Raw genomic sequence first — 21,807 nt, 5'->3', positions numbered from 1 at the left:
ACATTCTATTCAAGTACTTTACTTCTTTTGTTTGTTTAAATTTATAGAAAAAAAGAAGAGTAAATTTGAGTTCCCTACTCTTATGGTTTCATTAAACATAAATGTACCAAATTTAATTAAATTTTTAATTAAATACATTTTTCCATTAAGTATCTAGATACTATGCCATTTGGTAAATATATGTTTAGTACTGTTATTCATTATCTATGGTAGTTTTCAGCTAATTGTAGTATCATTGATTATTTCTTTTAGTTACTGTTTTTGTTATTGCTTTGTCTGAGATCATGATTGCAACCCCTACCTTTTATGCTTCACTCGAAGCATAACAAATTTTGCCCTAACCCCTAATTTTAATTCTATGTGCATCTTTGTGTTTTGAGTATATTTCTTGTAAACAAAATAATGTTAGATTCTGCTTTTAAATCCATTCCGCTAACCTCTTTCATTTTAGGGGTGAATGCATCTCATTTGCAATTATGATTTTTAATTACATATTTCCCCCTATCACTTTCTCCTAAATGCTTCCTTCTGTTTACTAACTTAAAAAAAAAATAAAACCCTTACCTTCCATTTTAGAATCAATACTATGTTGTGAAGGCAGAAGAGTGGTAAGTAAGGGCAAGGCAATGAGGGTTAAGTGATTTACCCAGGATCTTACAGCTAGGAAATGTCTGAGGCCTGTCTTAAAAGCACTGAGCCACCCAGTTGCCCCATTAATTCCCTTCTCAGTTCTTTTTTTCATAGCTCCCATATCTTTTTCAATTTTTTCCTCTATGCTCTCATTTTATTTATAAAACCATTTTTGTTATAATGTTTTTTCCCCAATTTGTTGCTTCCCTTCTAATTTTGGTTATATTGGTTTTGTTTGTACAAAACTTTTTTAATTTAATGTAATCAAAATTATTTATTTTACATTTGGTAATATTTTCTATCTTGTTTGGTCTTAAAATCTTTCCTTTCCCATAGATCTGACAGGTAAACTATTCTATGTTCACCTGACTTACTTATAGTTTCCTTCATATAATTCATTCACCCATTCTGAATTTGCCTTGGTGTAGGGTATGAAATGTTGATTTAAACCTAATCCCATAAAACCATTTTTAAATAAAAAAAAGTTATCTTAATTGCTTTCAGGAATTCAGGTTGCCTTTGTGCCCAAGGTATGTTTTCCTTTGAGACTTTGTTTATAAAAGTTTTGGTATCATTCCCTACTTCTAGGGTTGCTCACTGATTGTCCCTGCCACCCTAATAGATCTTTATGGTGGAATTCTTTTTTTTAATTTCCTCATTCCTCATTTCATAGAGTCAGATTCTGAACATTTCTGGATCTGGGCTGAGAGTTTGTCCTGTTGGTTTCTTTAGTTGCTTTCTTGGCAGGTTTCTGGCCTGGGCTTGGGTCTGCCCAACATTCTTAGCTTGCCCCTAGTTGGAAGCCACAGAAAACTGCTGCTGGACTCAAACACTATCAGCTAGCTGGAAAGATTTGCAGGTTCATAGTGACAACTGCAACCTCCCCTTTAATCTAGATGACCTGCACTACTTATTCTGCTATAAATTTCAGACTGAGCTAGAGGCTGGAACTGAGAACCTGCTCAGGTCCTGCAGGAAGAGCCACATAAGCCACTATTTGCTTCTGAACGTTTTACTCAGTTACTACATAGCCTCGAGTCAGTACTCCCTCACCCTATACCACCGATCTTATGCATTTGTCCCCACCTCAGTCTGCCCTGCATCTATAACCAGGAGCTGGGTAGTGCATCACACTGTTGCTGGCTGGTCCTGATTCCTATGTCCTGCACAAGGTTGGGGTCCCCCTGGATGGATTATGGAGCCCTTCTTTCTCTGGTGAAAACCTCAGTCCTCTCTTATTTTTTGCCCACAGGAAAGCTCCTATGGTACAAGGCAGACTCTGCTTCCCAAATCCACAAACCTCTCTCTTTCCCCCTGCTGAAATATGACTGAAAACATTTTTTTCTTAGATTTCTTGATCAAAACTCTGTCTAGTATATTTTCTAGATTTTTTTTGGAGGTGGCCTGAAGGACAATAGAGAGCATAAGGTGAGAGTGAAGCATTTGCCACTAATGATTGACATGCAATAAAGCATGTTAAAGTTTATCAAGGACATGTATAAAACCAATGAGAAAATGGCTGGTCATGTAGTCAAAGAAAAGTAGTACAGATTGGGTCCCAAATTTTGTTATTTATATACATAAAACACTTTTAAAGTCCAGAGGTGTATAGGATAGTGACTAAAGAACTGGACCCAGTCAGGAAGAGATCTGGGTTCAAGATCTGCCTCAGACACATACTGTCTGTGACTATCCTAGGACTGTGTTGGGATTTCTTGGCTATTCTTCCTGTTACTTTGCCATTTTGGCTCTACCCCATGCTGTTTCCCACAGAGGAACCACAACAACTATCTTGAATATTTTCTGTAATCAATACATGCTTCCATAAAAATGTGAGTGCCAAATATGTACTTCTATAAGCATGAATGCCAATAGGAGGATGAGTTTTTTCACATACAATTCTTCATAGCAGACCACATCATCACAGACAAAGAATTAACTAAGAATGTTGGAGGTATAAGGTTCTGCTGTTTACAAATTTAATTTTTTCAAACTGTATTGAGTAAAATGTAACCTTAAGGACCTGCCTCCATTCGTATTTTAAGGATAAGAGAAAAGGAGACATGATCTCCCTGACTTTCTTTAAAGCCCAACTAAAATCCTACATTCTACAGGGAAGCTTCTCTAACTCCTTAATTCCAGTGCTCTCTGCTTTAAATTATTTCCTATTTAACCTGTATTCAGCTTTTATAAACATGTAAACTCCTTGAGGGCAGAAACTATCTTTCATTTGCTTCTTTTTCTATCTCCAGCACTTAGCCCGGTGCCTGACAAAGAGTAGACACTGAATAAATGTGCATTAAGCCAATGAATTAATTTTATTACTATAGGGAGGTCATAGAGGAGAAAGCCTTCTTTACCAGTGCAGATTGGCACTTTCTCTGGCACATATAATCTTAGAGAGTTGCCCAGAATACTAAGATATTAAGTAGCTAGTCTAGGGTCACATAGCGTGTGCCAGAGGTTGTTGGGACTGGCAAGGAAGGCTTTGGAATTCTACAGATTGACTGACAGGAGCTGGAGTGGCAGTTTGAACAACAAGGGATTCTGGGAGAGAACCATTGGCTGGGGGCATTCTGGAGAGTGCTAGGTCTTCCGTCCCAGGACTGAAAGGTGAAAGGTTCAGTTCCTGAGTGGCTGAAGGATCTCCCCCACCCCCCAAGCCAAAAGAGAAGACCCAGATTTCCTGCCTTTAATTCCTGAAGCTGTTTTCCCCAAAGAAACCCATCTACTTTTTCCTCCACCAGCTACCAAGAATCACAGACCCAGAGGTAGTGCTGACCAGGACTCTCTCTCAAAACTTAAGAGCCCAGTCCTCCTGGTTCCTCCTGGTCTCTCCTTGCCTTCCCTGAACTGATTTAAGATTTGGTCTTTAGGATATACTAGCATAGAGCTCATAAAGAGAGCAGTCAGTTGGGAAAGGGACTGAGGCGTTTGTGGGCTTGGGCATTGGCCTCTCCATCCAGCTGCTGTGGGAGTAACTTGACAAGGCAACCTCCTCCCATTTTCCTTCAACCTTATTTACCCTATTCCATCAATAAATCCTTAGTTCACAAGTCAGATTTGGTCTGGCCTATCTCTACAGCAGGAAGGGTGTAGGTGATTATGGACAGGTCTCAAAGCTTGAATCCAGACTCTGTGGCAAGGCCGGGCAAGGTCTGCCACACAGCTCCACTGAGGAAGGTAAATCATAAAGCTTCCTCAGAAGTGGCTGACGGGAATTGACATCTCATCCCTTCAGCTTTTGCTCTCATAGGGACTCAAAGGGTATAATCTGTTTGATATCCCTTGAGAAGAGAGAGAGGCATTCATCTTTCCTTCTCTCTGGAGTTTATTTCAAGCCCCTGCTCCTGTTCACCCTAGGGAGGGAGAGAGCCTGCCATTTTTCCCTCTCTCAACAGAGTTTACCTTATCCTGTTTTCCTGATCACTTGGTCCTCTCAACTTCTCCACTGATACTACATCCTAACCAGTGAAACCAACCATCAAACCCTTCAATAAAAAAAGAATCCCCCTTCTTTTTTACAAGGTGAAAAGTAAACCCATATTCCTGGTTTAGTGGCTAGTTCTCTATCCATTGTACCATGCTGTCTTTTCCCAAATATATTAAGATTCTACAAAATTCCTTGACAAAGTAATGCAAAGAAAACTGTCCAGTGATACTTAGGTTAGACATGACAGGAAGCTATATGCTCCCTGAAGGTGTTCATCAGTGTCATGGAGGATATCCTGTAAAAAGGCTCAATGGAAGAGGAATTCTCTATAGATGATAAAGTTCTCTAGATTCTATCTTTTGCAATGGACATTGATTTCATCAGAAGCCAGATCCATTCAAGAACCAAAAGGCCTCAGGGGGAGGGAGAAACTAAGATGGCAGAGAAGATACACAGACCCACCTGGTCTTTTCCAAATTATCCTCCAAAAAAAACTATGATATAACTCCTTAATACAAATCCTGGAGCAGCATAAGCAACAAAACTATGGGGAGAAATAATTTTTCAGCCAAAACAACTTAGAAGGCCCACACAAAATATCTATTGCACTGGAGTGGAAGTGGAACAAAAAGGAGCAGGTCAAGGTGGCCCCACCATGGCAACAAACCCTAGGGGTGGCTACATCAGCAGTAAAGGTTTCTGGACTTCTCAGTTACAAATGATAAGGGGGGGATGGGTTGGAGAACTTCTCAGAAGGAGAATACAAGGAGCCCTTTGCTTGTTCTGGGTGCAAGACTTGTTGCATTGCCCATTCACAAATCCAGGTCACAGTCCTAGGGTGAGGTCTCAGAATGAGGAAGAAGACTAATACCCCTCAGTGCTTGCAGTCACAGGGAAGTAGGGGACCCTGGTCACAGTTCCAAGGCAGAAGAAAATGCTTGTGATTATTCACAGACCAGGAGAATATTAAACACATCTCTCCTTACATCGTACCACTTTAGAAGAACTGAAAGCTTGTAGATCTCCAGAGCTATCTCTCAATACAGTAGCACAAAGAACCTGAAGTTTGGAATAGTACTTCCTTGACCCTACTTATAGAGCAAAAAAGAAACAACATAAAAGGTTCTTTTGGTGACAGGGAAGTCCAAAACACAAACTCAGAAGACAACAAAGTCAATACTGTTGCATCCAAAGCCTCCAAGAAAAAGAATTAATGGGGGAAATCTCAAAAAGGATTTTTAAAGTCAAGTAAAAGATTTTTTAAATCAAGTAGAAGGAAATTTGGGAAAATAAATGAGTGATAAAGGAAAACATGAAAAAAGAGTCAATAGCTTGGTAAAGGAGGCACTGAAAGCCATGATCAGGAGAAGAGCTTAGACGTTATCCTTCAAGAATTTGTCAAGGAAAACTGCCCTGATATTCTAGAACCAGAGAGTAAATAGAATTTGAAGGAATCTACTGGTCACCTCCTGAAAGAGATTCCAAAAGGATAACTCCCAATAATGTTATAGCCAAATTCCAGAACTTGCAAGTCAAGACAAAAATATTGCAAGCAGTCAAAAGGAAATAATTAAAATACAATGGAGTCAACAGTCAAGATAGCAAAAGATTTAGCAGATTCTACATTAAAGAATCAGAAGGCCTGGGATATAATATTCCAGAGGGCAAAGGAGCCAGTACTTTAAGCATGATCCATTCAGCAAAACTGAGCATAATTCTTCAGGGCAAAAAATGGGCATCCAATGAAATAGAAGACTTTCAAACATTCCTGATGAAAAGAGCAGAACTGAATGAAAAATGTGACTCTCTACAAAATACAAAACTCAAGAGAGGCATGAAAAGGTAAATAGGAAAGAGAAATCAAAAGACATTCTATAAAGTTAAACTGTATATACCTACATGGGAAGATGATTCTTGTAATCTCCTAAGAATTTTTATCATTATTGGGGTGTTTAGAAGGAGGATACATAAAAAGAGGGCAAGGGTTGGATGGGATGGGATGATATCTAAAAATAATAAAATTAAGGCATGGAGACAAGGAATGCATTGGGAGAAGGGGGGAGGGGAAAATATAATAGGTAGGTAATCTTAGAAGAGGCATAAAAGAACTTTTACAGGGCAGGGGAAAATGTAAACCTGAATCTCATCAGAATTAGCTCAGTGAGAACATACACAATTATTGGGGTATAAAAATCTATCTTATGCTATAGGAAAGTAGGAGGAGAAGGAAATAAGAGAAGGGTGTGGAGTTGATAGAAAATAGGGCAAATAGGTAGTGTGTTAGTCAAAAACTAAAGGGGAGAAATAGGTTGGAGAGTTATATATAGTAATCATAAAATTTAAAAAAATTTACAAGAAGTCTAATAAAGGTCTAATTTCTTAAATACATAGAGGAATTCTTTAAATATGTAAGAATACAAGTCATTCCCCAATTTAAAAATGGTCAAAGGATATGAGCATGTAATTCTCAAAGTAATTAAAGTCCTCATATCCTTCTCTACAGCATGATTAGGTGGACTATATCCAAAGCCCCCAGGGTGCCACAGGCAAGATAGGATGGTGGTTATTCATTTGTCTAACAAATTAGGAAGTGGCAGAATGAGGGGTTACTGATTGCTCATTTCTGGGCTGGCATGAAATCGTTGATGGACAGGCCCTGCTCCAAACACTTCTCCATCTCTATAAGCAATTTCATATCATCCACCACCTTCTGGACTAGCTCCAACTCTGAGAAGCCCAGTCAGCATTAGAGATATCAAAGACATCACCCACAGCTGCTGTGTTTGCACCCTCTGTTCCCCTTTTCTGCACCCTCAGCATCTTCAGCACTTCCCCAAACTTCTTATGCTTGTCCAGGTGGAGAAGTTTGATGTGGACACCAGCATATAAACCTGTGCACTGGTTAGGGTTTGAAATAGAAAGGGTGATCTGTGTGACACTATTTCTTGTTGCTGCAAAGACTGATGTACTCTAGCTTAGTGACTAGAGAGAGCTGCTAGTATGGGGACACACCTGAGGGTACTTAGTTACAATGGAGATAGAAGTACTTTGAAAGATACTGAGAGATAGAGAGAAAAATAAAGGAATACTGCCACAGGGGAATGCTCTGGTGTTTGTCTACTGATCCCTATTGATGGCTGATAGATCAATCTATTTCCTAACCTCCTCCTCCCTTCACTCCCTCCCTTCCCCAACCCTCTCCCTCCCAGTTTCTTCTTGAAGCCTTTGGCTTCCTCCCCCTTCCCCTTGGACTATGATATTTATGAGAAAAAACTTATTCCTTTCTTTTCTCAGGTAAGGGGTTTATTGGGATAACAGGACAAGGAAACTGAAGAAAGAGGGATGAGGGTTTCTCTATAATAAGAATTTGAGGGTTTGGGAAAGTAGTCCAGTAACAACTGTGACAGAGGGACAGTTAGAGAGATGGAGGACAACTGTTTAAAATCTTTTCTTCTTCACAAAGCCACCAAGGTCTCTCATCTTAACTCCAGAAGCACCCCCCCCCCGTCCCCCAGGGTCCTTCAGTCTGGGACAGAAACTAAATAAGATCAGTTCAGCTTCTTCTCTCTACAGCTAGGCTTGCCTCCTTTCTTGGTCAGTCACCCCCCCAGAGAGAGCAGAGATTTCTCCCTGGTCAGAGAGCCCAAAGCCAAGGTCTCCCCCTCACAAGCTTCAACTGCCTCTCCTAGGAACATTCCATTTGGAACCTTCTTCTTGATTGACAGACAGGTCCCCAGCCTTGGTTCTTGCATCTTGGCTTGTCCTGTAAAACCTCTCTCTCTTCATGTCTCTACCACAGGTTCCACATGAATTCATAGTCTTGAAAAGGTTTTCTGTCTTCTGCATGGAGATGATCCTCAGGTGATCCTCCTCATTGATCCACACCAGGAAGGTCTTCCTGTCATTGTGCCAGATGCCCCTGCCATCAGGCCAGTCTTGGGACATACCAGATGCCAAGAAGAGTGGGGAGACAGGCTTGTCAAAGAGAAAGTAGTCATCCATCAGTTGCTGCTGCTCCTGCTCAGTCATGTTCAAGGCAGAGTACTTCCCATTCAGGGCACCCTCTAGGCTAGTCAGAGTTTCCACAGAGAGCTTCTCTATGGCATGGTGCTCTCCTCATCTACGATGCCAGTTTGAACACAAGAACTCAACACATATTTAGGGTCCAGATCATCACCACCCTGTAGATAGTCAGAGTTGGGGTCAGTCTTATGCTTATTCAAAGGCTTGTAGCCTCCATGTCTGTCCTCGAGGATTGGATCAAATAGCAACTTGAACACATCATAGCTCTCTTCATCTCCAGCCCACTGTCATGATGAATGGTGTATTGATTTAGAATCTTGAGCCTTAGACTACATTTCCCACAATCCCTCTTTCCTTTTCTTGTTTGTGCTTCTCCTTACATGGATTGGGGTTTGGAGTTTCCATTTCTACCCATGTAGCTCTCTGGCTTATACCAGTGTGGAGAAGGGAATATTTTTTTTTTTATCATGGCTCTGTTTTTTTTTATTTCTTTCTGCTCTAAGTGGATTTTAATAAATAGTATTAAAATAATACTTGGAGTGTTGAATATTAATTTTAATCTTTACATTTTTGGTGACCCAGATGGGACTTTGGAACTATGAGCTGGCTCGCCAAACTGTTTGGATAGGATTTTGGATAAGGAAAACACAAGAGGAAAAAACATATTAAAATCTACTTAATTGTTTTGGAAGGGAAAGGAATAAGGGCTTAGGAATTTACTTATGCTTATTCTTATTTAAAAAACTAACTAACTATGCTAACTAGGTTACTAAACTAAAATTTAACCAAGTTCCCAAATCTTACTCAGCAGGGGTCCAAAAAAACAGTTTGAGCCAGGTTCTGTTGTTACATGTCCAAGCAAGTCCTGATGTCCAAGTGAGAATGAATGCTGCCAACAGCTAGATATAGGAAACTTTCCTCAGTTCAACATAGGGAAAATCCTCTTCAGACCTTCCTCTTGACTTCCTCAGGAGCCCAGAAGGAAAAGTCCATTGGGGCAAGATGGAGTCTTCCCAGATCCTCCAGCTCAGACTCCCATGTGACCCTTGGTCACATGCCACTGTCAATCATACCTAGGTTTGTACTTTTCAGTTCTTTCACAGTTTTGCAAATTGCAAACTTTTCCATCCTTTATCACAGAACTCAGAGCTGTTTTTTTAAAAGTCAGCAGTTTCTGCCCTGGCTGCACTACCAGAGTGCAGCTGCTTCCAGCAGCTGTTAGCAATTGGCACTAAAGCACCAGCTTGCCTAAATCCCCGACGGTTTAAAACTGCTACTGGTTTGCAACCAAAAGCTGATCTTCTGCTAGGAGTTTTCAAACTCTGACTCCAGCCATTCAGCTGCAGCTCATTCCTTTAGCTCTCCTTCCACCTTCTGAGCCTCCAGCAGCTGTGATATTTTCCACCTGGTCCTATTGGTAGCTCTCTTACTGCCCCAGCTGCCTGAATGTGTGGTATTTGGTGAAGAAGCCACTCCTCACCCATGGTCTGGAAAGCAGTGTGATTGGCTATTCCTGCCTACAGCTTGGTCAAACCCCAGCTAAGTGGCAGGCTCACTCCTCCCCCACTGCCTCAAACTGCTACCTCAACCATGGCACCCTGGGCCCACCCCAGTGCTGCTAATGCTCCTGTGTCTGCTGAAGCCTAGTCATGCCTGGCTTGGCCTCTCTTGTAGCTGGCACACCACCGAGCTTTCTGTCTCTTCTGCCGACCGGCTCCTGTTCTAGTTGGTGAGTATAATCTCTTTTCCCCAGCCCAGCCCAGAAGGGAAGCCCCCTTTCCCCACTGGGCACCTGGTTGCCTATTAGCCTCTACTAGACTTTTTGCCATGGCAAGGCAGGTCCTGGCCCTCTTTCAACAGCCTCAGCCCCCTCCTTGCTTTACCAAACCTGCCGTATTCTGTCTCTTTCAGACCCCACCCAATTTTGTAATCATATCATCTATTTTGTTTTCTGACAGTCCCTAATTATACCCCTTACTGTGAAACTCACCCCTAACCACACCCCTAACCCTTCCCAGTTGTAGTGCTGCCTCTTGACCACTAGAGGTCAATATTGAGCACTGTTTTTTTCCTCTTTTTTCCTCTTTTTTTTTCTCTTTTTTAAACCTTTTACCACTTAGCTACAGTGGTTGTTTGCTGCCACTAGAGGGCAGCAACAAATAAATAATTAAATTATTTTTCCCCTTTAGGAATAAAAATCCAATAAAATCATGAAAAAATAATAATAAGGGTTCAGCTGGTGTGGAAGAGGCATGAAGGAAGAGAGAATTTCACGCATGCAAGACAGAGAGTAAAGGACCTCAGATGTCAATCAAGAAAGAACTTTCCAAATAGAATGTTCCCAGGAAAGTCAGTTGGAGCCTGGCCAGAAGATAAACTGAGAGACTGTCTTGGCTTCTGACCAAGGGAAAGACTGGCTTGGCTTCTGACCAAGGGGAGATTGCCTTGGTTTCTGACCAAGGGAGAGACTGGTTTTTTTCCTGACCTAGGCTGAGGTTTTGGTGTAGCTGATGTTGGTGATTGATCGTTATATACTGGGCTGATTAGAAGAAGACAGAAGAAAATCACTTGTACTTCATATCTCCCTGACAGACTTTGGGTCACAGCTGTGACATGATTGACATTTCCCAAAATCTTCCTAACCCTCCTTATAGATTAGGGACAACCTTATCCTTCTCACCTCAATTTCCATCCTTGTCCTATTTTTCCCAATAAACCTCCTTAGTTGAGAAAGAGGGGAAAAGTATCTTCTCTAAATCTCACAGTTCACCTTTGAGTTACATAGAAAGGTGACTGACTAATAGGGGCATGGGTGGAAAACTGGGAGGTGAAGGGTGGAGGGTAGGAAATATCTTGATCTATTAGCCATCAGTAGTGATCAATAGGCAACCCCAGAATATCTCTCTCTAATAGTATTTCTCTATCTCTCAGAAGTATCTCTCTCTATTATAACAAGGCACTCACAGGTTCCCCCTAGTATCTCTCTAGTCAAGCCAGAGTATATCCTTCATTGTAACCAGAAATAGTTCCACAGATAATCTTTTCTATTACACTGGGTAGCTCAGAGACTGAAAGCCAGGTCTAGAGGCAGGAGGTCCTGGGTTCAAATCTGGCCTCAGACACTTCCCAGCTGTGTGACCCTGGGCAAGTCAGTTAACCCCCATTGTCTAGCCCTTAACACTCTTCTGCCTTAGAACAAATACATAGTATTAATTTCAAGATGGAAGGTAAGGGCTTTAATTAAAAAAAAAAGAATAAAATAAAAATAGTGAAATACCCTCCCTTACTCTACCCTACCCCTTATAATAATAATAATTTAAAAATAAATCAATTAAAAAGACATTATTTTTTACATTTTTGATCAAAATTCTAAGCAGCATAAATACTATCATGAATGAAAGCCTTCTGCTTTTTGCCCAATTGGAAGCATGTAAGATTCTGAATTCCCTCCTTCTCCTTGTACTCCTAGGAAATTTTATTTTTATGATCTTCAATATTAAGACAAAAATGCTACTATACAAGAGATTAAAGAAGAAATGTAGGCCAACAGGAAAATTCAATCAAAAAAATTTCAAACACATATATGATCTAATGAAAAATTCTGATCCCATCCAAAACAAGTCTGAATTTTGCGAGCCTGTTACTGAACCACAAATAGGACAATCCTCTTTCTCCTGAAATGGAGATGAGACACCCTTCTCTTATACATCAGGTACAGGTCCTTTGTTCTCATACTCTGCAACATCTCTCTCATGCTCTGCAATTCCTGGTTGATCTTACCTCCCCTAATCCTTCTTCTAATCCCCCATCCTCTTCTGTCCCTTCTCACACACCATGACCAGCCCCAACCCCAAAGAAATCTTGTCCTACTACAGTACCTGTTCCTACCCATGTTGCCTCAGTATCCCATAGTCAACCTCTAAGGGACCACAGCCATTGAATGATTTCTATGAAAACTATTTCCCCTTAAGGGAAGTGCCTGAAATAGGATGCAATGGGGATGTGGTGACCCTAAGACACCATATACCTTTCATTCCTCAAGAAATTAGAAAACTGAAATATAATATACCTAGTTTTGCATGTGAACCTCTTGTGGTGATCATGAAAATGGCTGATATTTTTTATCAATATGATCCATCCTGTAAGGATGTTGAGAATTTGCTCAATGTTTTTCTGAAGGAAAGTAAGAAAAATAAGATCATCTCTCATGTTAACAAGGTTTGGGGGCATGGTGCAGCACACTGGTCAGGTCAGGATACTGCATGAGATTATAACAGTCCCAAGGACTGGTTGCAATTAAATTGTTGTAGGGAAGCAATTATAATAGCTATGTGTGAATGCCCCAAGGATACAGAAGCATGGTCAAAATTTGAAAGCCTTAGACAATCCAATGATGAAACACCTCACAATTCATGGATAAGCTCATTGAGCTTGGGGGTCAGTACCTAGACCTTGATATTTCTAAAGACAAAGATATTAAGCAAATAAAGAGACATTTTGTCAACAGCTCTTGCAGGGTGGTCTATGATTATTTTAAGAAGCATTGCCCACGGTAGCCTCAGAACCTTGAAGAGTTGAGGAACACTGATGCTTATGTCTTTAAAGGCCAAAAAGAAAAACAGGAATAGGCTAACAATGTCATAGAAACCTTGAAAAAACAAATCAAATCTTTAAAGGATAGACTTGATAAACAAGACAAGGGGCATGATGCCCAACCAATGGCACTAACCCCTCTCCAAGAATCTAACTATCAGTCCCCTACCTGCCAATTCTGTCAGAGGAAGGGCCATGTAATTAAGGAATGTAGGACTTTGTTCCAGGCAGTAAGAAACAATATCTACTGGAAAAATTATCAAAGGAACAATTATAGAAATAATAATTACAATGGTAATTTCAGAAATCATAACTTTAGGACTGACATCAGTAATCCTAGGGACATAAATCAGGCACCTGACAACTCGTATCAAATGACCCCACAGCAGTAAATTTTGAGTGGAGCTCATTCCTGAACCATCCAGGGTGCTACTTCCCCTCAGCAGGGAGCCCAAGGTACTACCCAAAGATTATGAAGGTGTGTGTGTTTGGGGGGGTGCGTTGGGGCACAGGAATCAGAGGATACAACCTTTATTTTCCAGACACTGATGTCTCACTGCCCATTGTCCCTATCCACTGCCTCCCCCCCCCCCCCCACTGATGAGCCCCATGTAACATTAAAGTTTGGTAACACCTATTATGATTGTCTTTTAGACACTGTAGCTTCCCGGTCTGTATTGAAGAGTACACCTGATTTGGATTGCAGTTCCATTGCCTCAATAAATATTGTGGGGGTATCAGGGATACCCCTAAAATTCCCAAACTTTCTCCTAGAATAGTGTCTGTAGGACCTCTTAGTGTGGAACACTCTTTCCTCTTAATACCTGGCTCCCCTATAAATTTGCTGGGGAGAGATCTTTTATGCAAGCTTAGGGCCACAATAACTTATTCTCCAGATGTCTCTATGATACCAGAACTGCCTAAGGAATCCTTAAATTTACTCCCTGTACTTCTTTCAGATACTCATGAAATGAAGGAGACTCCTATTTTTGAGATCCCAACTGATATACCTGAGTCTCTCTGGGTCACATCATCTTCTGATATTGGCCTACTTAAATCGGCTGTCCCTGTCCAAATTCAAACAAAATCTAGCCCACCTCCTTCCATTCCTAAATACCCTCTTTTGAAGAAGGCAGTTGATGGCATTACACCTGTAATAAATTCATTGATTGACCAAGGTATCATAATTCCTTGCAAATCTGAATACAATGCACCCATCCTGCCTGTTAAAAAGCCAAAAATAGTGCCCAATGGCAAGCATCTCTATCAATTTGTCCAGGATCTGAGAGCTATGAACAATCACGTTATAAAGTGATATCCTGTAATTTCTAACATAAATACTGTTATTTCTTCTATTCCTAGTACAACTACAGACTTTGTAGTAGTAGACTTGTGCTCAGCTTTCTTTTCTATACCCACACATGAAAACTCCAGGCATATCTTTGCTTTCACCTGGAAGGGCTCGTAGTGGACATGAAATCATATGCCTCAGGGATTCATGGACAGCCCCATCCTGTTCACACAATTCTTAAGGGCTGATACAGATGCCATAAAATTTAAATATAGCCATTTAATTCAGTATATGGATGATTTACTCCTGGCTTCACCAAATGCTGAAGCATGCCAAGAGTATAGCAATCATCTCCTCTTAGAGCTACATAAGAGAGGCCACAATGTCTCCAAAGATAAAGTTCAGTGGTATCTCCCCAAGCTATAATATTTAGGCTTCATCCTGACTGCTGGTTCCTGTTTAATTTCTCCCAAGCATATTGAAAATATACAAAAGTTAAGTGCTCCTACCACTAAAAAGCAATTGAGGGCAATTCTTGGAGCAACAGGATTTTGTCAGCAGTGAATCCCTTGCTATGGGGAAATCACTAAGCCCCTTGTAGTACTCATGAAAAACTTGATCCCTGAACCACTTAAATTGGAAACAGAACACCTAATAGCTCTTTCAAATTTAAAACAAGCTGTATTGTCTGCCCCTTCTTTAGGCATACCAAGTTATGATAAACCATTTACCTCATATGTCCATGAACAAAAAGGGGTAACTTCAGGTGTTCTAACTCAACTTTTGGGACCTGCTCAATTCCCAGTAGTCTATTATTCAGTCCAGCTTGACCTAGTCATTGACAGAACATCATCATGCCTTAGAGGAGTGGCTGCCACAGATTTATTGGTAACCAAACCTGCTGATCTGGTATTGGGATGCCCTCTGACTATAATTTCCCACATGAGGTCAAGGCATTGTTATTAAGACATAGGACACAGGAATTTACTGACCAAAGGATTACTAGGTATGAGATAACCTTATTGAATAATGAACATATCACACTAAAATGCTATGGAGTTCTTAATCCTGCAACCTTGTTCCCTGATTTACCAATTTCTGGAGAATCTTTACACAATTGTACATCTTTAGTGTCCACTATTGATAAACCTTGTAATGATTTACTGGATACCCCTTTGGATAATTTGGATTTGATATTATTTACAGATGGTTCTTCATTTATGGGAGATGGCATGCACTATACAGGAGCTGCAGTAGTGACTGAATTTGATCCTCTGTGGGCAGCTTCCTTGCCCTCAAATGTAAGAGCACCACGTGCAGAACTCACAGCTTTGTAACATGCCTGTATCATTGCAAAAGATAAAAGAGTCTCAATTTACACAGACTCCCGCTATGTCTTTGGCATATATCATGCTATTGGCATGCTGTGGCTTCAGAGGGGATTCTTAACATCAGCTGGAAAATGTATTACCAAGGCAAACCTTATTACTGAACTTCTTTCTGCCATCCAGCTCCCGAAGCTATAGCTGTTGTTCACTGCTCTGCACACACAGGTGGCACTGACCCTGTCTCCAGGGAAAATAGCCAAGCAGATTTGGCAACCAAACTAGCAGCTTTAGAAGGACCTGAATTAATTATGCCACTAATAATTACTGATAAGATGGGTCTATCCCTTTCTTATAATGACAAGGAAGTAGAAAAATTGAAGCAGAGATTCAAAGCAAAACAGATTAATGGAGTATGGGTATAATCAGATGGCAAACCCTTGATCCCTAGAGCTTTCTATAACCAGATTTCTCTCTTCCTTCATTCATAAACATGGCCATTTTGTCATCCAAGGAATTGTAGACTCTCTTAAAAGAATATGGATAGCATCTGGAATAACTAAAATTGCCTCCAAAGTATGTACAGCTTGTCCTGCCTGCCAGGCCTTTAATCAACACACCTTTCAAGGAAAAGACTTTGGTGGATGTTCTCTTGCTTACACACTATTTGAGCATCTACAAATTGACTTTATCTTTATGCCAAAACCTGGACAGTATAAATTTTGCCTAGTCATAGTTGATCAACTGACCAGGCGGCCTGAAGCATTTTCTACTCCTCATGCCATAGTGGCTTTTGTTGCTAAAATCCTTTTGGAAGAAATTATTCTTTGTTTTGGCCTGCCAACACATATTGATTCAGATAAAGGAACTCATTTTACTGATTTGGTCTTATCTTAAATTTATTCATGTTTGGGGATAATTCCTAAATTTCATACACCATATTATCCCCAGAGCTCTGGCCAAGTTGAACAAATAAATAAAGAATTTAACACCATGACTGGCAAATTGTGCAGAGACTCATTTAAAGTGTCCTAACATTCTACCTCTGGCCCTATTTTATCTCAGAAGCAGACCCAGAGTTGATTTGCACATCTCATCTTTTGAGATCCTACTTGGACATCCACCTATTCAAGCACATCCATTACCCCTGCCTATACCTCACTGTTAGGAGGGGATACAACCTTTGCTATATATATAAGACAATTACAAACAAAACTGAAAGAACTGTATAACTCTGGAGCTGCTGTTCAAGCAGGCCCCATTGATTTCTCCCTTCGTGATTTAAATCCAGGTGAGAGTGTGTACATAAAGAATTTCAAACATACTGGGTCGACTGAATCTGCTTATGATGAACTAGGTCCTACTAACTACACCAACAGCCATAAAAATTGGAGAGACTCATGGATTCATTGTAGCCATGTAAAACAAGTACCTTCTGTTGATGATGAATAATTGCTTGCACTGATTGAATTTGACTATTGATTATGACTGGACTTCCTTGTTGCTGAATTTGTACTGTTTTGTTGCACAATTTGCCTTATAGGGCAATACATGTACTACAAAGAAAAAAATCTGTAGTAGTGACCTATATTGACCTGATGTGCCTTTTGTAATATTTTGGTGCTTTACTATTTTTTTTCTTGAATGTATTATTGCTTTATCTACTTCATTTACACTCACATTGCTTTATCCACCTCATTTGCACTCACATTGTTTTGTTTAACTTATTTGCACTTGCACTGCAGATCATGTTAAGTCTAAGAGGAAATTAACCTTTTTTTTTTTAAACTAGTCTATGCTATACCTCTGTAATTATGAAATATATATAATTTTAATATTTTGTTTTCTTCCTATGTGTCATAGAATATTTGATTTTTTCCCTTTCTTTTCCCTTTTTTGCTTTTGACAGACATCACTAGTATTGAAAAGGTTTTTTTAAACTATTTTTACTTTTTGCAATAGAATAAGCTAAGATGTCCATTTACCTAGCATATAAAAAGCATACCCAAAAAGCTTTGGACTATGGCAACCTGCCACTAGTTATTTAACTATTTAACTTTTACTCAATGACTATGTCTAATCCAAGGACAAACAGACCACAAAAGAGCACAGAACTTGACTTGCATAGTGCCAAGTGAGCACAAAAAGTTGAAAGAAACCAAGCCAGTCATACAGGGATTGATGACATTATGCACAAAAAGCACAATGACTTGATCATGTGTGAGACTCGAGGTTGCGGCTGTTTAACATGTGTTAAATGAAGGAATTTCTTGTACCGCACTCTATATCAAGAATATAACATTGATTGTTCTGGCTCCATTATCCCAAAAAAGCAAAGAAAAGGGTTGAACTGGGGAATTCTATTTCCCATTTGTCTTGAGATCTAGTCTCTTTTTCTATTTTCTCTCTGTTGTTGTATGCTTATGAGACATGGATCACTACAAGAACCTGTTGTAATTTATGATATTTTTTCTTTTTTAATTTTTTTTCCTTTGTTCCAGAATTTTTCAACTTTTCTTTTTATATTTTATATCTGACTCAGAGGTTATTTTTTAAAATTTCTTTGATTCCTTGAGGTTTTTGATACTTGGTTCATATGTCTTATGACTCAACCATGTATCCCTGTGAAATTCCTACATGTATCCCTGTATCTTCCTCAGGGGGGGAATGTATTATTATTTTCCTCAGGGAGGCCTATGTTATTCTTGTAAACTTTGACTTGAATTTGAGCCTAATTTAGAACAAGAGACTACCTCCCAGAATCTAGAAGGTGCCATGAAGATGCCTGCAGAGACCACACGCTGCATCAGAAGATCCAGATTGAACTTTGAGATATGGTGAATTTGATCTTGGGGGGGGGGTGTGAATGCTTTGGTTTTGAATGTACATTCTTGTGCCAAAGGGGACTTCCCCCTAATTGGCTTTTTGCCAATGCACCTATTATTGGTTTTGTTCCTTTTCACTTTTATTTTCCTCTTATCCCCACACTATTGTAATTTCCCTTTAAAAACTGTAATATTTGTATATACCTCTAGTTCAAATTATAAGTTAGTTATGTTTTCATGATCCATTGGGGAGACTGGTCTCCCAAAGAATCATGGGGGGATGTATTCATTTAGAATCTTGAACCCTAGACTACATTTCCCACAACCCACTTTTCTTTTCTTATTTGTGCATCTCCTTACATGGACTGGGGTTTTGAGTTTCCATTTCCGCACACGTGGCTCTCTGGCTTGTACTATCATGGAAAAGGGAGCGGTTTTTTATCCTGGATCTGTTTTTTTTTTAAATTTCTCTCTGCCCTAAGTGGGTTTTAATAAATAGTATTAAAATAATGCTTGGAGTATTGAATATTAATTTAAATCTTTACAGTGGGTGCCCTGGGTTGTCCACTCTGGTCTGGATGACCTCATCCAGGGTGAAACCACCAGGTGTGACCTTATCTGGTAGTTTTTCATAGAGCTCTGGAGTCAGTGCCTTAGTCCTGATTGTTGGGTGCTCAGAGGTTGGGGCATTCATTCTCAGCAGCATAGTGAGACTTCTGCATGTTGTGGCTATTGGAGAATGGCTTGATGGTGGGAGGCAAGGCTGCGACAGAAGTTGCAGAAAAGTGTAAATATCAGAGGATGCTGTGGTGGCAGTGATGGTAGCAGCTGCTGCTGCCTTCCCAGGCCACCTTCACCAGAGCTCAGTCACCTAGTCCAAATCAACCATTCTTGAGAGCAATTTGAACCTATGCCCAAAGGGTTAGACCCAGAAATAGCATTGCTAGGTTTGTATCCCTAGGAGATTAAAAAAAAAAAGATAAAGGACCTATATTTCAGAAATACTTAGAACAGTTCTTTTTAGGGGTCAAAAATTTGGAAAGTGAGGGAATGCCCATCAATTGGAGAATGGCTGAATAAGTTATACTTTATGATTGTAATGTGTAAACCTTAAAATTTCTTAGACTTATAAATGTTGGAAATTTCACCATTGGGAAATTTCATACTTGAAAAATTTCCTATTGATAGTGGGTCTTGGCTATTGGAATGTGAACCCCATTGGCATGGGAGGTTCCTCCTCCTCCCTTCTTAAGATTACTTTAGGACAGAAACCTTTTGCTGAACAATGGAAAGGACTTTGACCTATGCTTAAGCATAGAACAGGAATTTCTTTGAGTCATGATTGATTTTAGAATTGATACAATGGAGATACTTGGAATGACAGAACCAAGTCTTGGAAATTGCAATCTTCACCCTACTCAGTCCTAACAGGATTTAGGAAGGGCTGCAGCATAGATCAAAATTTAATTATTCCAATCTCTACCCTACTCAGGGTAACAGGATTTAGGAAGGGCTGTAGCAAAAGATCAGGATTTAATTATTTGAGAATATGACCTTCAACAGACATGTGCAAAGCCAGAGACCTCTGGGCGGTCCTGGGTTAAGCTAGAGCCACCATTGACACAGGGAAAATGATGGACAGTGATTGGTAGATGTGAGAACTGAGGGGAGGGAACTTGGATGGTTTCCTTAAAGATAGAGGGGTCTGAGGATTGGGGTGGTTGGTTGGAGAGTTTTGGCTCTGAGTGGTTGGAGAGGTGCTCTGAGAAACTTGCTCTGAAGGAAGCTGGAGGTGGAGGCCCCGGAGACTTTTTCTCCATTTTGGTCACGTGAGTAATAGGGACTGATCTCCTTTCTTTGCCCCAGCTATCTAAGGGCTTGGGCCTTTTGGCCCAGCCTAAACGGAAGGGGTATTTAAGCCCTATTCCCTTCTATCCCCTTTCTCTCTCTCTCTCTCTCTCTCTCTCTCTCTCTCTCTCTCTCTCTCTCTCTCTCTCTCTAATTCCTTTCTTCCTCCTGTTTGTAATTAAACTCTATAAAAGGCTGATGGCTGACTTGAGTTTTCATTTAGGAATTACATAGCTGAATTCCTTGGCGACCTTAAATTAATATATATCAGTCTTTTAAAGTGATTTCCTTGTCACAAATAGAATACTATTGTCCTGTAAGAAATAATGAGCAGGAGGAGCTCAGAAAATTTTGAAAGGACTTAACTGAGCTGAAGCAGAGTGAAATAAGCAGAACCAGGAGAACATTGCACCCAGTGACAGGAATATTGTACAATGAACAACTATTAATAACTTAGCTAGTCTCAGTTTACAATGATCCAAAATAATCCCAAAGAAGACATGATTTTAAAAAGCCAGCTGCTTCTAGAGAAAGAACTGATGGTTTCTGAATCCAGACCAAAACTAACCTTTTTCCTTTCTTGATTTTTTTTTTGGTTCAAGTTCCTTCCACAAAAGGATTGCCATGGAAAAAAAATTTTTTACATGATTGCACATTTAAAATTTTTATGAGATTGCTTACCATTTCAGCAGGGAACAGAGGGGAGAGAGGGAGCAAAAGAGATTTTGAAACAAAATTCTTTTTAAAATGTTGGAAACTTTTTACATGTAGTTGGAGAAAAATTAAATTAATTAAAAAATAATCAAATAACTCAAATAATCAAAATTTAGAAATTCAAGGAATCAAATCTATTATAAATTTCTCTGTCTACATGAGCAGCCCATTTTCTTCTTTGATTATACAAGTCCATGATGAAATCTTTTATTTGTTTTATTGAATGTTAGCCATTACTAGCAAATGTTGCAATTTACCCTGTGCTTTCTGTTGTCTTTCAAGTCACCTAACATTTTGATTTTTCTGAAATTGTGATATTCCATGATTTAAAACCACACAATGTCACTGGGATATTTTTTTCCATTTGTACTTTGGTATAGGGATCTCTCAGTGAGAAATTTTCCTTTACTAATGCAGACCTGTCATCAGCTTATAACTTCTAGAATGAGAAAATTAGATAAGCATACTGAGAGATTGCCTGACTTGGTCAGGATTACACAATAGGTAACAGGTGGAATTTGAATCTGCTTTTTTGACTCCAAGGCCAACTCTCTATACATTTATTCCATACTTCCTTGCTCACCAGAAGAATATTGATATTAACACTAGGATCAGATATATCAACTGATGCAAAATATTATAAATTTTTTGAAGTAAATTTTTTTTATCCTACCATCTTGTTTTTTCTTAAAATAAAAAAAAATGCACTGTCAATTAACATAGCTTGATCCCCCAGGTATTTGTAAATTCTGGTCCTGGTGTTAAAGAGTTGGCCATTAGTGTAAGGACCTGACTGGCATCTTTGAATGTGCTGAGCAACTTCTTACTCCAGCCTGAATTTATTCTGCTAGGTAATTTTGGCTCAGCTCATTATCTATCTTGCAGAACTGCCAAAAATGTGTTTATTTATAGACTAACTCAGTGAACATCCATATGACAATATCATAACCTGAGAAATAAGTTTGTATTTTTCATTCACTTGGTCTGTGTACATTGTGTAGAAAGTCTGGCTAGGAGCTGTATAACAGAGCATTGCAGCGCAAGAAGATGCTCTGAACCAGGACAAGAGGCTCTCATGCAGGGTAAGTGAACAGGCACCAAGACTGGCAACTTTTTCATTCATTA

General features: G+C 39.7%; 1 protein-coding gene across 1 annotated transcript; it reads right to left on the bottom strand.

Annotated features, from left to right (window-relative positions):
* Positions 1-6,680: 6,680 nt before the first annotated feature.
* Positions 6,681-18,826, bottom strand: LOC100026305 (creatine kinase B-type-like). The gene is given in 4 exon segments (XM_056817229.1): positions 6,681-6,790; positions 7,858-8,190; positions 8,193-8,370; positions 18,704-18,826. Coding segments are annotated over 4 exon segments (744 nt in total).
* Positions 18,827-21,807: the final 2,981 nt, after the last annotated feature.

This window comes from Monodelphis domestica, chromosome 1 (genome assembly GCF_027887165.1).
Source record: "Monodelphis domestica isolate mMonDom1 chromosome 1, mMonDom1.pri, whole genome shotgun sequence".
NCBI lineage: Eukaryota > Metazoa > Chordata > Mammalia > Didelphimorphia > Didelphidae > Monodelphis > Monodelphis domestica.
This window is presented reverse-complemented; position numbering and strand designations above follow the sequence as displayed.